We start from the raw sequence: 17,511 nt of genomic DNA on the forward strand, positions 1-17,511 counted from the left end.
CAAATTTTATAAGATATAAGCATTTTTTTCTAGCTTGTAACACATTGTTTCAAATATAGGTGGAATCTTGGTATTGTTTAAATATTTTTGTAGCAGAAAATAGATTTGACCATAAAAAATACTGTAAAGCTTCAAGTATTGTGAAAGTATTTTTTATATATACCTGTATAGGCAGAATAGATTCTAGATTTTTTTCCATATTTAATTATTGCTAACAGAACGATAAACAAAGGAACTAATAGAAGTTATGGCCCAATTGGGTTTAACAGACATCTATAGAACATTCCATCCAAATAAAAAAGAATATACCTTCTTCTTAGAGCCATATGGAACCTTCTCTAAAATCAACCACATACTTGGCAACATAGCAAACCCCAACAGGCACAAAAAAAGTTAAAATAATCCCCTGTATCTTATCAGACCACCATGCTTTAAAGTTAGAATTCAACAACAACACAAATTGCAGAAAACCTACAAAATAATGGAAATTCTTTGTTTTATTATTGTTGTTACATATATAATTGCCCAAAGTTCTGCTGCCTTAGAAATTAATAGACAAAAAATTGTAATTAATTGTGTATTACTGAAAAAAATTACATTGAAGTATAAATTCCTTTCTTTCCTCAGATGGCAAAGAAGAAGTTCAGCGGATTAGAAATCTCTCTGATTGTCCTCTTTATCATAGTAACAATAATAGCTATTGCTCTAGTTGTTGTCTTAGCAACAAAGGTGCCTGCTGTGGAAGGTAAGTAATACTATTCATGTTATGGAGTAGACTGAAGTTAAGGGAAAGTAACTCCACAGTAGCTGTGTGTTAAAAACTCTATTGGTGCCAGAGAGGCTGAAGTAATGAACTAACTTTAAAAAGTTGCAAGTTGCCTTCTTGCTTTTATAACCATGTAATAGCACCAAAGCAATGCCCGGACCCAACCAATGAATAAATAAATGAGATCAAAATAGTTTTTAAAGAATTTATCAAAAGGCACACGAAATATGAAGAACTCAGTGTACATTACAAAACTGCTACAGCATTTTCTATCTACCAGAGTCTGATACTTTCAATGGAAAGGACTATAATTAATGAATCTGTGTACTTTGACATTAGTGGATTTCCCAGAAAACATTATTTAAGAATGAGAAATGAAGTAAAGAGGCAAAGAATTAAACAGGTGGAATAACTTGCCAGTGGGATATCACTTGAAGCCCATCTCATCCCTCAGCTTGGAGGATGCCTAGATTTTTGCTTAAGGTTTTCAGAAATCTGAGCAGTACATGGATGATACAGATAACATTCTCTTTGTCCTTGCTATTTTTGATGGAATGCAGTGTACACGACAAAGTACAAAATATGTGACTTAAGACTTCATGTTTCTAATGAACTTTTCCTATCCTAATCAGAGTTGCTGAACATTTACAATAATATGTAAATTGTCTCTTCCACTACCATTTTCTATTAAGCAAGTAAGGACTGAAAAGGATGTTATACATTATACTTGAGTCAAACATTAGTTACAGATCCTACAACTCTCACTATCATACCTTCTCCCTATTGTTGGCATCTCTATAAAGGCAATGTTCATCTCTACTAGAAATCAGACTATACATATAATTTTAAAATATTATTCAAACCTTTTGTTTTACTGTCCAAGGCTTGACATTTTAGGTCTCCTAAAATCAGAAATTGACTTCATTTTAATTATACACAAAATTAACCTACTTGGTAAACAAAGTATTCATTACTTGAAAAATATGCAAAATAATTTTTAATATTTTCTTCTTCCAGAACTTCAAAGTTCATCTCATCCTGGAAAGTGTCCCACTGAACCAAATGATCCTATCAATGAAAGAATAAACTGCATTCCAGACCAAACTCCAACACAGGTCTGCCAAAAATGATCTGGATGTTTTTAGGAATATATACAACATTACATAAAGATAACTGCTCAATATACTTTAAATCCGTATTATTATTTTTTTTTGGGGGGGGAGGTTTCGAGACAGGGTTTCCCTGTGGCTTTGGAGGCTGTTCTGGAACTAGATCTTGTAGAACAGTCTGATCTCAAACTCACAGAGATCCACCTGCCTCTGCCTACTGAGTGCTGGGATTAAAGGCATGCACCACCACCGCCCAGCCCTTATCGCCATATTATAAAAGATCTAAACATAAACTTTACTCATGCTTCCATTATCCCATTATTTCTCTGGATAAGCACATGACAGAATTGATATTGATGAGCCTGCTCTCAACTCCTTTGTTCATTTCAAATTGGGAGATTAATAACCATTCATATTTACCAAGCTATTGTTGATATTATAAACTTTTATAAAATTTTCATCACTCTTCCCTCTTCTTAATGCATAATCTGTGATAGAACAGGGCCCTTGAGTAACACTTGATCATAGTTTAAATCACATTATTTGTAGTGGTGGCATTAAGAAGAATTTCTAGAAAATTAAATATGAATCATTTTCAATATATTTATATTTTATTGTAGGACAATTAGCAGAGTAGCTGGTTGGATTCACGTAATTATATATATATATATATATATATATATATATATATTTATATATATATATATATACTGAGACTCATAAAATCTGTGAAAATAAAAGTCAATGAGTACATGCTTTTATGCCCATATTTGACAAATTCTAAAAATACTGTGTTTGAATCCTAATTCAACATTCCCCATCAAACAAAATAAAATATTTACCAGACCTTTTATGCATTATAATTTACACAGGATTTTCTTATTAATTTCCCAGAAACTATGTAAATAAATGAAATATTCATTATAATATTAAACAGTAATAATTCCTATTACTCATTGTTAGATCGTGTCGATGATGCACCTAAATAGATCAGTTATTACTGTTACAGATGGAGGGAAGTTGATACTCTTATTACTATTCTTTACAAGAAATGATGGAAGATTTTCACTGAATCCTTTTAGGAAGAATATAGAGAACATATAAAAAGGCAGTGATTTAACTTTGATGCAGCCTTATGGTCTTTACTGAAAACCTTAAGTTGCTGAAAAATTTTCATTTTCATATGCTTAGTAATAAACTAATAGCAATAATCTTAGCTATAACATAAGCACATGAAGTAAAAAATTCTACTTTAGCAAATATATCTGCATTTGCCATTCAAGAACACAATGTGAGTTCATTGTTGTGTTTCATGCCTGTGATTCCTGCAACTGGAGAAGCTAAGGTGAGATGAGCATAAGTCTGAGGCTAGCCTGAGTAAATTTACTAAGAGTGTAAGTCCAATGCACCTCAGCTGCTGGAGTGCTAACAAAGCTTTGTAAAGTCTGGGATGGATTTGAAGAACAGAAAATTAAGTCGAGGTAGAAGGAGACAGTGACAGAAAGGGAATTTCCTCACATTTAGGTAAGAAACAAAAAAAACAAAACAAAACAACAACAAAAAAACAGAAACCTTAAGCTTGGTCAAAATAGTTTAAATAAAATTTTGTTATTAAATGAACTATCATGCATTGAATTTTAGACATAACTGGAAATTCAGAATTTATCAAGGCTAAGCGAATATATTACAAGAATTCTGCAAGTGTGTACAAGTTGTCCAAACAAAGTAGTCATTTTCACTAATCTATAGTGAGGACTCTGAATTTGTTATGAAGTATATGTGCTTATTTACATCAATCCCACCCCTCCCTGTTTTTCTTTCAACAAATCTCTATTCCTCCACCTCCTTTACACTCATGCATTTTTAAATTTAATTACTATTACATATACATAGATAATTGAATAAATACAACCTTTTAAATCCATATAGGGTTGTTTATGTTTTCAGAGTTGACTGCTTGGTATTGGTATTGGGCTCTTATTATTTAGAAAGACTGTTTCTCTTTCTATTAGCAGTCTTGACTGCCTGTACCTCTTCATCTAGGAGTGGGACCTTTTGAGATTTTCCCACGCACAATGGCGTATCCACTACTTGCATTATTGTGCAGCTCTCGTGCAGATAAACAAATTGTTTTGTATTTCATGGGTGCATCTTCCATGTCATATTTAGAAGACACTGTGTAACAATAGAGATCCTGTTCTTCTTGAGCCTTAGGTAGAGAGGGTGCGGCTATACATATATCAGTTGGAGCTAGGCAACACACCATTGTTTGGTCTCTATTTTGAGAAGTGGTGGCTTTCTGTATGGTCTCTGTCTGCTGCAAAAGGACACTTCATACATCAGGAGTGAAGTATCTACTTCTCTGAGAGTAAGATGACTTACTACTCTTATTGTAAATAGTGCTTTTTGCCACGATCACAGAACATTTCTTCAGGATGCACACCAGAAGGAAAAATAATTATTTTATACTAGCTTCAATACGCTTGAATGAGGCACCATGCTATAACATTAGTTTAGTCCCTATTCTTCCTAATGGCTCTATTGCCAAGTAAAACAATATGGGAAGAGGAGGTAAGGCCCTCCTACAGCACTTCAATTTGAGAAAACAATTTTGTTTATACCCTGACTCAACTTAGTATTATATAAGTATGCAATAGAATTCTGATTATAGTATATTCATGTAGTCATGCCATACAATTAAATAAGAATTGAGAATTTTTCCAATTTTATTTATGGGAGTTTATTGAAATTATGACTACTAATGGATTTTTAATTTTTCTTAGCTTTCTGTCTTTCAAGAAAGACAGAAAGAAACCTGAAATTAGAGAAGTAAATAGAAGTATTAAAAGTTTTAAATAAGAGAAAGAGCAGCTAAACAGACAAAAAAAAACATTAAATTCCACAGATGAACAAACATTAATAAACATTTCTGTTAAAAGTCATGTTATTTTTAAACTAAAACTATTATATATGTATGTTGTGACTACATTATGCCTGCCAAGTATTTATGGCAACTAGAAGAGTCCCAAAACAGAGTCTTATTTAGCAGAGAGTTTTTGAGATTTGTTTCAACTGTTGACTTTATATGGAAAATCTATGCAGGGTGACGGACAGAATAAAATTGAATGAACATTAGTGCAAGGGATGGCAACTCTTCCAAGAGACGCTGGAAATCATGATAAAAGGAGGATTCTCCTCCAGACCCCTAGAGTCAAGATGTCCAATCAGTAGTGCTCTGAGAGAATATATTTCTTTTGCTTTAACCCACATTTTATCTCATGGATTTTATGGCAGCCATAGGAAAGTGCTAATGGAGAGTATTTTGATAAGTTTGCTATAATTTCACTTTACTAGCTTTTTAGCTTATCAAAATATGCTAATAATGTGCTGGGTTTTTGTTTTATAAATATAACCTCACAACTTTTCAAATTACTGTATCTATGACTGGTTCTACTTTTGTGTTTCAACTAAGCTCAAACAAAACATCTTAGAAAGACTGATGTAATGACCATTGTTTTAGTTATTTTACCTCATATCTTTGTGTTTTGGAGTATCTTTTGATAGGTTACTCAACTAGGGACAATATTGTCCAAATAAAGTCTTTACATACTTTATGTTATGAGAGGTGTCAACTGATCCTTTTGCACTCTGCTGTGTAATGTATATATGTGTATGTTTCTGTACATGCAGCCCTTTTAAAGTGATCTAAAGATAAAGACAAAGATGTGTAATTTCAGATGACTAACACATACAACTTGAAAAACTTTTCACAATAATAGTTATGAAACCATCATACGAGTTTTCAAACTGTTAAACTGTGTCATAATTGAAAAAATTATTATATGGATATTCTGTTATGCTATTGATAGCGTTCAACATCACCATGCCATTCAAAATTTAAATATGCATGCATTTATGACTTTTTCTACATTTGTGATTTTTTTCATATAGTTGGTAAAATCACTATAAGTCAACATTTTGTAATGTTTATGTAATTATGGTAATTTTTGTGACTATTTAAATAACCCAACTGCTATGAGGTTTAGCTAATAAGTGGTTGAAAACTTGTTATAAAACTGTAGACTGAGATTGTCATTAAGGGGTAGAGTACTTACCTAGCATGAAAGGGTCCTGCTCTTAAGCCCTAGTCATTTCCTCAAGTTATGTGTGCTTGAATTCAGTCTAGATTTTTCATTTATGTAAATTCACCTGTCTTTGATGCTTAATGAACACAACTTTAGTATTCAAATTCATTTTAGTTAGTATCTTCAAGGGAAAAAATAATTATTGAGAGGGCAAAATGTTTTAAAATATGCATGCTTAGAATGATAACACTTAAGTAAAATAGACATTAATACATCTGCTTCCGGTGCCAATTATGTTATTCATTTAAAATATTTACCAGGCAAAATGTGAAGAACGTGGCTGTTGTTGGCGCCCCTGGAACAACTCCATCATTCCTTGGTGCTTCTTTGTAAATAACCATGGCTACAATGCTGAGGCAGTAACTACAAAAGATACTGGTAAGCAGTGTCCCTGTAACAATACTTCAGCATATGTTCTATGTTGAGAGTCTATTTTAAGTTTTACTTTGAAAGTAGTTATCTTTGATAGAATCCAATAAGTACATACAGCAAAATTTTTAAATACCCTATCGAGGCATTTTTCATGGTTTCATCATGCAATATAAATATAAAAAAGAAACAGTCATTTGTGATATCATAAGACATTTATTAACATAAGATAAATTCTTAATAGTTGTTTGTATCCATAATTTATCTTAATTTTATGTGCTTCTCTCCTGTCTTTGTTTAAGGACTTGAAGCCAGGTTGAACAGGATCCCCTCTCCTACTCTATTTGGGGACGATATTAATAGTGTCCTCCTCACAACTCAGAGTCAAACCTCAAATCGTTTGCGCTTCAAGGTTTGATTTTTACAATTTCTAAAGATTTACTTCTGTTTATTTTCTGAGTGCAAATCCCCCCTCCAGGCTCTCTCTCTCTCTCTCTCTGTGTGTGTGTGTGTGTGTGTGTGTGTGTGTGTGTGTGTGTGTGTGTGTGTGTGTGATGAGAGCAGTACTCATACAAGACAGAAGAGGCTGATGGACCTCATGGAACTGGAATTATACATGGTTATGAGATACCATGATTCTGCTGAGAACTGAATCCAGGTGCTCTGTAGGAGCTGCAAGAGACAATAATTATAGAGTCATCTCTCCTTTGGTTTTTAATATTTCTAAGAAATAAAATTTCATAAAGTATATTTGATGATCACACTCTTTTCCTTCCATGTATTGTCCACTGTGAGAAATATTTACCCAAAAGATACATATTGTATTTCAAATACTTAAGTTATTGTCTTCAGAAGAACTTGTGCTCAATAAATGTTTGTATTAAAGACATGCAACAGTGGTCTCTATAGGACAGTTATTTAATATATTTAAATCATTTGTTTATTTTGTGTTTATGGATGTATTGCCTCTTTGAATGTTTTAGCACCATGGGCATGTCAAATGCCTACAAAAGCCAGAAACAGGTATTAGAACATAGAAATGATGTTACAGATATCTGTTAACCACCATGTGGTTCCTGGGAATTGAACCTAGGTCCTCTCTCTGCAAGGCCAATGAGGGTTCTTAACCACCCAGAGATCTCTCCAGGATGTTAATTTAAAATTTGATTGGATAAAAGTTAGTAATGCTCTATAAATGCAATGGATGAAACTTCATTCTTGAGATTAAAGTAAGACTGCTGGCTTGTAGAAGGGGTTTAGTCTGTGCACATGTGTACACATACATACATATAATTTGGAGAAGAAAATAATGATTTTGCAAATATTTAGGAACACATTTAAAAAGTAAAGACTTAAATTATAAATGTATTGAGTCAGTTTTTCACTGATAAGGATAGAACCCATGTGAATGAATAGGCTAAAAAAGTGATGTATTACCATAATGTATGACAAAAAATACCATTTAAAACTCTTTTGTTGTGTAGTTTTTTTTGTTGTTGTTTTTGTTTTTTTGAGACAAAGTTTCTCTGTATAGCAGTCATGGTTGTTCTGGAGCTCACTTTATAGACCAGGCTGCAATTGAGAGATCTGCCTTCCTCTGCTTCCTTAGTGCTGAGATTAAAGGCATGTGTCACCATGTCCAGCAATTTTAAAACTTTGTTCATTATTGCAAATAACAATAATAAAACTATCTGTCAAAAAACAGATAAATAGATAAGTGTGTGTGTGTGTGTGTGTGTGTGTGTGTGTGTGTGTGTGTGTATTGTATATTATTCCATTCTAGAAAAAATGTAATCACAAAATTTATAAGAATAATGGGTGGAGGAGATACTGAATAGAGGTAGTAAAGAGGAGTTATTTTCTAGTTTTAATCCTGTCAAGATGATGGATAAATGCATAGAAAATATTCTGTACTGCAAGCTTCAAATCCAATGCAAAGCCTCACAGCTTCCATCCTCATGACTATTTATAATCTAAAGATCCATTGGGATGTATCCATTTTGGATGTGATTAATTTCATTGTGTTATTTTTTTTATTTGTGAGGGTTTTAATAAGGTATTTAAAAATACAAAATAAAATATTTAGTACACATGGGAATATTTATAAAAATAGACAAATAGCACTTATAAAAATAAACTTAAAAGGCTAGTTTTAAATGATATTTAGTGAAAATATCTCTCTTTTTTTGGTGTTTTGAAACAGGGTTTTTCTGTGTAGCTTTGAAGCCTATCCTGGCACTCATTCTGTAGTCCAGGCTGGCCTTGAACTCACAGAGATCCACCTGGGTTCCCCCTCCCACACCCAATGCTGGGATTAAAGGCATGCACCACCAATGCTCCTCGAAAATATCCTTCTTATATCATCAATAAATATATTTACCCAACCATAGCAGAAACATCCTAACCAATTAAATATAATTTTTATATTGTTGATCTTTGCACAAATGATTAAAATGTTAAATTTATATTGTGCCATTAATAGATATTTTCTAAAATTATATAAATTTCACAGCTTGTGTGCAATAAATCAGAGGTGGGGATGTCTGTATTTACTGTTCATGTATTAAACTCTTGGCAGATTACAGATCCAAATAATAAGAGATATGAAGTACCACATCAGTTTGTAAAGGACGTTACTGGAATCCCGGCAGCTGACACACTTTATGATGTGCAGGTCACAGAAAAACCTTTCAGCATCAAAGTGATCAGGAAAAGCAACAACAGAGTCTTGTAAGTGATGCTTTCATTTTGAGTTTACATCAGTCCAAATTGGTGGCCAATTTTATTCTCTTCTCAGAGGATAACAATGTCTTAATGTCAGTGCCAGTTCACAAAGAATATCCCCAAAAGTGTAAGTAAAGATCTATAAAGATTATGATGGTGGAATAATTTTGATTGCCATTAAAGAAATAAAGCAAAATACAAATTTGAAAGTATCAATTAATCCCAACCAAGTCAAAGATGGAGGAAAGTGCTGCTAAAGTTTTCCATCATCAATATTAGTCACATGGAAGAATGGCTGCTAACATTACCCTTGTTGTTTCTTCTTTTCTGAAAGAACATTCAGAATTTAACCATTTCTATTCAGTGAGGTATGAATTTCCATGGCAATATCAAAACAAAATCATTTGCTCACACAGATCAAGCTAAATATAAGCTGAATAGTTTCATTTAGAATGTATTGTCTGGGGCAAGGAGTAATTGTTACAAAGAATTCACTAACTTCCTGTAAAAATTCCAGGCTTCATACAGGTAGCATTTCACACACACACACACACACACACACACACACACACACACACACACACGAACACATGCATGCACGCACGCACGAACGCACCCACACACCATATATAACAATAATTAATAATAAAAAGGTATAGATTTTAAAAAGGGTAAATGGGGCTTTATGGGAAGGTTTTGGGGGAAGGGGAAATGGTGTAGTAATTATAATCTCAAAAACACAATTGTTTTAAAAATAAAAGAATTTATAACAGAGAAAAGAGAAGATACAGACTTCATGTTATCAGGTAACATGGAACAGTGTTGAAAACCAAATCTCATACATTTATTTAATTAAATAGATTTGGACATTTTTATTATTTGTTTTGTGCTATCTCCCAAAATGTACTTAATTCTGAGCAGAATTTTAAATTAAATACTTCACTGAATCAATTACATGTGAACTCTAGACAATTCTAACCATAAGAATTGAGCAACACAATACTTATCTTGGTTCTGGGTGGTGGAAGATAGAAGACTTTTGCTAATGAGTTAGCCATGAAGAATATGTCTTCAAGATTTTTGCATGACATCTTTTATTGATATTTGAATTGCAGAATACAATTTATGTTGAAAAAGTGATTTTCTGTAATTATTTATTTATCTATTATTTATTTATGTGTAAGTGGCATCTGTGCAACACATGTGACAGTGATAGTTATATTCTGCAACTGTGAGGAGGACTAGAAGTAGGATGCCTGTGAAAAACTGTATAGATGAATATGAATTTGTGTGGATGCCATAAATAAGTTCTATTTATGGAACAATTTATTTTTTTCCAATTATGACTGCAGCTAACAGTTGACACTTTAGAAATCAAATATCTTAGCTGATGTCTACATTTAACTAAAACAAGGGAATATGTCATCTATACACATAACATTTCTTTTTCTTTTGTGTTTCAGGTTTGACACCAGTATTGGTCCACTGGTGTATTCCAACCAATATTTACAGATTTCAGCAAAACTTCCAAGTGACTATATTTATGGCTTTGGGGAACATATTCATAAGAGATTTCGTCATGACTTATACTGGAAAACATGGCCAATATTTACTCGAGATGAACTTCCTGGTGATGTACGATATTATCTTGGCTTTATAGATTAAATGATTACCCTGGAGCAGTTGATCCATTTCTCAATATTATTTTATGCTATTGCTGATTAAATTATTTACATGACAGAAATATCTATGTTAGAATTATACTGATTTTCAATATGTTTTAAAATTATATTTGGCAAGCAAAATATCAACTTTACTATAGAATTTTCAAACATAATTTGTTTTTATTGATTCTCCCCCACCTCTTTGGAAACTTCTCATCTTCCTGCTTCCATACTTGTACCCCCTACACCTAGTAACCTTTCTACTTTTTCTGTCTCATGTTGTCTGTTACCCTTCCCCTTCTCAACATCTATTTTTCATAACATTCACCTTCTGTTTACATGATGCAAAATAGGACAGAGGGAAAAAGAAAAATGAGAGGATCAGGATTTAAAGCCAGTACTTATATCTAAGAAGAAATATATGAACATGTGGCATTTGCCTTTCTGAGTACAGATTGCTTAGCTCATTATGATATTTTCCAGCTCCATTCATTTTCTTCTAAACTTCATTTCTTTAAACCAAATAAAATGTGGATGTGTACATTTAACACATCTTGGTCATTCATTCATTAGTTGATGGGCATCTATACTGGTCCATTCCCTTTCTAATGTGAATAGAGTAGCTGTAAACCTAGATAAGACATCTCCGTTGCCGGATATGGAGCCTTTTGACTCTATGTAAATAAAATGGTAATCAGTAATCAGTAATATAGTAATTTTATTTTAAAAATTTTAAGGCACTCCCATACAGATTTCCAGTTTACATTCCCAACATTAGTGAATAAGGGTTCTTATTTACACAAGAATCCTCATCTAGGTTTTCAGCAGGTTTTTTTTTTGTTGTTGTTAATTTAAAACATATTACCAGGTGATGGTGGCACATGCCTTTAACCCAAACACTCAGTAGGCAGAGGCGGGAGGATATCTATGAGTTCGAGGCAAGCCTCATCTACAGTTCGAGGACCAGGATAGGCTCCACAGCTATAGAAAAGCCCTACCTCAAAAACTGCCCTCCCCGCAAATTATTTGTATTATTTTTATATGTGTGTGCATTTTGTCTGCACCTATGTGTATGTACCATGTGCATGCCTCTGACCTGCAGAGGTCAGGGGAGGTCTTGGATCCCCTGGAACTGGAGTTAATGATGGTTCGGAGCTTTCTTGTGGGTGCGAGAAATAGAACTCAGGTCCTCTGAAAGAGTTCCATGTACTCTTAACCACTGTGCCAACTCTCCAGCTCTCAGTTGTTTTCTTGATGATAACTAGTTTCATTTGGATGAAAATGGAATCTAAGTGCTGTTTTAGTTTGCATTTTCCTAATGGATAAGGAAATATTGAATATATTTTAAAATCTTTATTGATCTTTCCTGTTTTCTCTTCTCAGAGTTACCTATTCCATTGACTATTTCAGTTGATTATTGGATACTTTCTTTGGGTGTCTTGCAGTTCCTTACAGAGTCTAGTTATTAACCACTCAGTCTGTAACACTGAGTGTCAAATATTTTCTCTAATTCCTAAGATTATTTCTGTTTTGCTCATAGCTTCTTTTCCATGAAGATTTTAATTTTATATTATCTATGGTGCCACCACTTTGCTATTAGAGACATGACCAACATGTTCTTCTCTGCACATGAACTCTTAATTTTTCTCCACTAATTTAAGCATTTTTAATTTCTAAAATTAAGAAATTTAAGCAATTTTGGGTTATTTATATGAATTCCATGTAGAAAAGATATGTAGATCTAGCTTATCTTAATAAAAAGTGATAGAAATATATCTTTACTGAGTGGTTTTTGTCAATACTTGAATATGTATCTCCAGATAGTGACTGTTTGCTTTTTATTACAGTTTTGTATTTTATTATTCTATTTTTAATCCTATTGTAGTTAAAGACAATAAGCTGGAACAGTCCCAAATACCAGGCTCTCCGTAGGATGAAGTGTCACCTCCATTTATTCAGTATTCATTGTAGTTTTATCAACTACCTCCTTATTTATACCACACAATCACCCTAAACATCAAGTTTTTTCAAAGGAGTTGATTTCTTTGTAAATACAACAACTTCAGATTATTTGTAATTCACACATTAGGTTATAAGATGTACCATAATTCAAGAACTTCTCCCAGACTTTCCCACAAAGAATTAAGCTTCTAGAACTTTCTAGTGCCTCTTAACAATGCCTTTTTTTCTACATGGATTTTTTTTCTTGCATTAATGTGGAGCATGCAAGGCTAAAAGATCAACAACTAAAGTTATTTTTACTTATTACCTAGTTATCTTTATTTTTTTTATTTGACTGCCACTTTACTTTTTTCTATTTTTTAATTTAAATTAGGAACAAGCTTGTTTTACATGCCAATCCTACTTCCCTCTCTTTCCCCTTCTCTCCTGTCCACCACTAACCCCATATCCTATCCCCTTTCAGCTTTCCCAGGGAAGTTGAGGCCTTCCATGGGGGAATCTTCAAAGTCTGTCATACCATTTGGAGCAGGGCCTTGGCCCTCCCCTGTGTGTCTAGGCTGAGAGAGTATCACTCTATGTGGAATGGGCTCCCAAACTTCATGCATATACTAGGGATAAATTCTGACCTACTACCAGAGTCCCCAATGATTGCTGAGACCTCCTCACTGACACCCACATTCAGGGACTCTGGAACAGTCCCATGCTGGTTTACCAGCTATCAGTCTGGGGCCCATGAGCTCCCCTTTTTTCATGTCAGTTGTTTCTGTGGGTTTCTCCAGCCTGGTCTTGACCCCTTTGCTCATCATTCCTCCCTCTCTGCAACAGGATTCAGTTTAGTGTTTAGCTGTTGGTGTCTGCTTCTGTTCCCATCAGCTACTGGATGAAGGCTCTAGGATGTCATATAAGATAGTTATAAATCTCGTTAACAGGGAAGGGAATTTAGGGTAGCCTCTCCACTATTGCTTAGATTGTTAGTTGGGGTCATCGTTGTAGATCTCTGGACATTTTCCTAGTGCCAGATTTCTCTTTAAACCATAATGTCTCCCTCTATTACAGTATTTCTTATCTTTCTCTCCCCTATTCTTCCCTCTAAACAAACTTCCTGCTCCCTCATGTCCTCCACTCCCCTCCTTTTCTCCTCTTCTCTTTCTCTTAGCTCCGTCTCCCATCCTCCATGCTCCCATTTTGCTCAGGAGATCTTGTCCCTTTCCCCTTTTCCTGGGGACCAGGTATGTCTTTCTTAGGGTCCTCCTTGTTTCCTAGCTTCTCTGGATGTGTGGATTGTAGGCTGGTAATCCTTTGCTCTATGTCTAAAATCCATATATGAGTGAGTCCATACCATGTTTGTCTTTTTGTGACTGTGTTACCTCACTCAGCATGGTTTCTTCTTGTTCCATACATTTTTCCTGCAAATTTCAAGATTCTATTGTTTTTTTCCCCCACTAAGTAGTACTTCATTTTGTAAAGGTACCACATTTTCTTTTGGGTATATGCCTGAGAATGGAATTGCTGGATCTTGTGGTAGACTGATTTCCATCAAGAAAATGGGTGTATCTTTATTACTTTTGTACACAAGTGCTAACACTATTTTTCCAAAATGAGTAAATGGATAGTTGTTTTAAGGAACTTCACTTGGAATAAACCTACTGATGAATTCTAGCATCTATTTTAGTGCTGACAGCATTGTGCTCTGAAATAAACACCAGACTGGAAGTTTCTTCATGCTTTCTATACAGGTGTTCCTTTAGCTTCTGTATAAAACCAATTAGAAAGATTTAACTTTCCATTTGTCATTGCTTTTAGGACTTGTCTGTCTTATCTCACTTTTTCTTCTTGACAAATACACTGAAGAATCTAAGATAGACATCTTTATGTGTACCTTATGAAAAAAATGGTTCTTGATGGGTGTGCCATAATATCAGCATGGCTTATTCAAATAAATTTAATTATAATAAAACAAAGAAAATCAAGCAATCTATTAATATATGTTAATGTTTCCTTTTGCTAACATAAAATTATTAACTGAAGTATATTATATTATTTTATACCATAATCTTTATATATATTATGTGATATATTTTGAGAAAAATTAATACAGAGCTGTAGAAGGGTAAATTGCAAAAGTAAATGAATGTATAATGTCCATTTTAGCACATTTTGTCTTAACTTTGGATTCAGTTCAATATCTAAAATTTGAACTTCATATTTCAGAATAATCATAATCTCTATGGGCATCAGACATTCTTCATGGGCATTGAAGATAACTCTGGGAAGTCATATGGAGTTTTTCTCATGAACAGCAATGCAATGGGTAAACATGATTTATTTGATAATGTTTACATGAAATTTATCTTCACATGTTCAAGTACTATTGCCATCATAGTTATATGACTTTAAAATAAACAATTTTGCAAATAATTGCAATATGTGAAATTGTATTGGAAGATTTTAAAATTAGATTTTCACTGTGACTGTTTCTATTTGGGAAAGTATATGTTGTGTTTTGACATATAGGCAATCTCTTTCCCATCATAATAATGCTGAAATGTATTCACACAAATAGGGGCTCCCCTCAGCTTCACTGTCAAGATAGTTAAAATACTACTTTCAGGAGAACAACAACAAAAAGTAAAACCACAAGCAAAAAAAACAACAAGCAGAAAGGTCTTTTGGTCATAGAAGGAGTAAGTTCATTTCAAGTTATGTAGAGTCTTTTTTTTCTTTATTTTTAAATAAATGTTATTGTTTCATTTAAAAAGTTTTCATTTTGCACACCAACCCCAGTTCCCTTCCCTCCCCTCTGCCTCCTCTCACCTATCCCCTGCCCCTCCCCCATCCACTCCTCAGAGAATGAAAGGCTTTCCTTGAGGAATCAACAAAGTTTGGCATATCAAGTTGAGGCAGGACTAAGCCTCTCCCCCTGTATCAAGGCTGAGCAATGTGTCCTAACATATGGAATGGGCTCTGATAAGTCAGTTGATGCACCCAGGATAGGTCCTGGTGCCATTGCCAGCCCCCCCCCCCACCAGATCAAGTCACATCTGTCACCCACAGTCACAGGGTCTAGTTTGATCCCATGCAGGTTTCCTAGCTGTTTTGTTTTCTGAATGGAGTAAACAGAATATCTTAATAAGTGATTTAATGCTGTTGAAAAGTTACAATTGTTCATCAAGAGAAGTGTTTTCCATAATTATCTAGCCGATTACTTGGACAAGGTTAAGAACTTTTAGGATTTTTTTTTTAAGAAACTAATGTATGGTGATGTGATCTTTCAACTAATCTTAAATTGCAATAACTAATTGAGATACAGTTTTAGCAAGACATTTGTTCTTGTTAAGAGTCTGTCCCTCTATGCCCTCCTCTTCAATTTCCAGAGGAACCTTGCCAACTCTGGAAAGGGAAGTCTTGGCTGTACTATCACAGCCTTACAAGAAGAATAATTTTCTTTCTCTAAAGTTATTACTGTTTTCAATAGCTTCCTTCTTAAAAGAATGAATGTTATGTGTACTGATATCATTAACAAGATACTCTTAAATGCGTGTCAACAATTGTTTTTATCAATACGGACATTTCTCACATTATGTATTTTTTTTCCTATTTCTATTTTGTAGAGGTTTTCATCCAGCCAACTCCAATAGTTACTTACAGAGTTATTGGTGGCATACTAGACTTTTATATATTTCTTGGAGACACACCAGGAGAAGTAGTTCAACAATACCAAGAGGTTTGTTTCAGACTGAACTTGTCAATTATCTCCTACAATAATTTGCTTTATAAGTTGTTTAAAAATTTATTGTTACATATATAAGACTTCTTACATGCGCATACTTGTATCAAAATTTAAAGACATGAGTTGATAAATTTTATTTCTTCCCTGCATAATGCAATCTGTATATATCTAAATATATAATTTTATTTAGATTAATTTTATAATGAGTTAGCTAAGCTTAAAAGTCATATTTATTTGACTTATTACATATTAAAATTTTATTTAGTCATGATTATTTTTGATAGAATAAAGCAAAAGAAAGCATATAATTTTGCAGAATAGAAATATTTAATGAAAGTGTATGTCATTGACAATTTTGATCAAAATAGGAAATGAGTTATGACAAAAAGAATTCCATTGTGTTATACTTTCTTTTTTATTATGATACTCTAATTCTTGTCACTAGTTTTATATGATAGACAAATAGATCTTTGCAAATGTTTTTTTTTTTTTTCCTGAGTGTTTCTTTAACTCAAAATACACAAAGGATGTGGGCAGAACAAAGCAATGTTTTATAATAAATTTCTGGGAGATTTTGCAAGAAAAAAAAATAGAATTTTAATGGGATTTTGTATTTATAGCATGTTGTTCTGTAAGTATTAGAGGAATAGTAGAATAAAAAGCACATTAATACTAGTAATTCTAAAGACATTGCTCTTTGTTGAAACTAACTTACTGTCCATTCACCTCAAGCTCATTGGACGACCAGCAATGCCAGCATATTGGAGTCTTGGCTTTCAACTGAGTCGCTGGAATTACAAGTCATTAGATGCAGTCAAAGAAGTAGTAAGAAGAAACCGGGAAGCCCGCATCCCATATGTAAGGAGGAAGTTTGCTAGGGATTGGGGAATGGAGGGCAAGCATTATAACATAATAGGAAATGACTCATGGTGTCAGGATAAAGTATGTTAGAGTATAGTTATAAAACTGATTTGATGGTAAATGTATTCTATATCCATATATTGTGTTTACAGGTTATTTCAATTCATTTACTTTTTTCTGT

The 17,511-nt window shown here is 33.5% G+C and overlaps 1 protein-coding gene across 1 annotated transcript in view; it reads left to right on the top strand.

Annotated features, from left to right (window-relative positions):
* The first annotated feature begins 627 nt into the window (after nt 1–627).
* The window catches only part of Si (sucrase-isomaltase), an 83,445-nt gene continuing 66,561 nt past the window's right edge, over nt 628–17,511 (top strand). The window contains exons 1-9 of the mRNA XM_027391630.2: nt 628–745; nt 1,784–1,881; nt 6,281–6,398; nt 6,692–6,801; nt 8,968–9,119; nt 10,577–10,748; nt 14,951–15,050; nt 16,351–16,463; nt 17,202–17,327. Of these exons, the coding sequence (XP_027247431.1) occupies nt 628–745; nt 1,784–1,881; nt 6,281–6,398; nt 6,692–6,801; nt 8,968–9,119; nt 10,577–10,748; nt 14,951–15,050; nt 16,351–16,463; nt 17,202–17,327 (1,107 nt within the window). The remainder of the gene's footprint in view (nt 746–1,783; nt 1,882–6,280; nt 6,399–6,691; nt 6,802–8,967; nt 9,120–10,576; nt 10,749–14,950; nt 15,051–16,350; nt 16,464–17,201; nt 17,328–17,511) is intronic.

The sequence above is a fragment of the Cricetulus griseus genome (assembly GCF_003668045.3).
Source record: "Cricetulus griseus strain 17A/GY chromosome 1 unlocalized genomic scaffold, alternate assembly CriGri-PICRH-1.0 chr1_0, whole genome shotgun sequence".
Classification (NCBI taxonomy): Eukaryota; Metazoa; Chordata; class Mammalia; order Rodentia; family Cricetidae; genus Cricetulus; species Cricetulus griseus.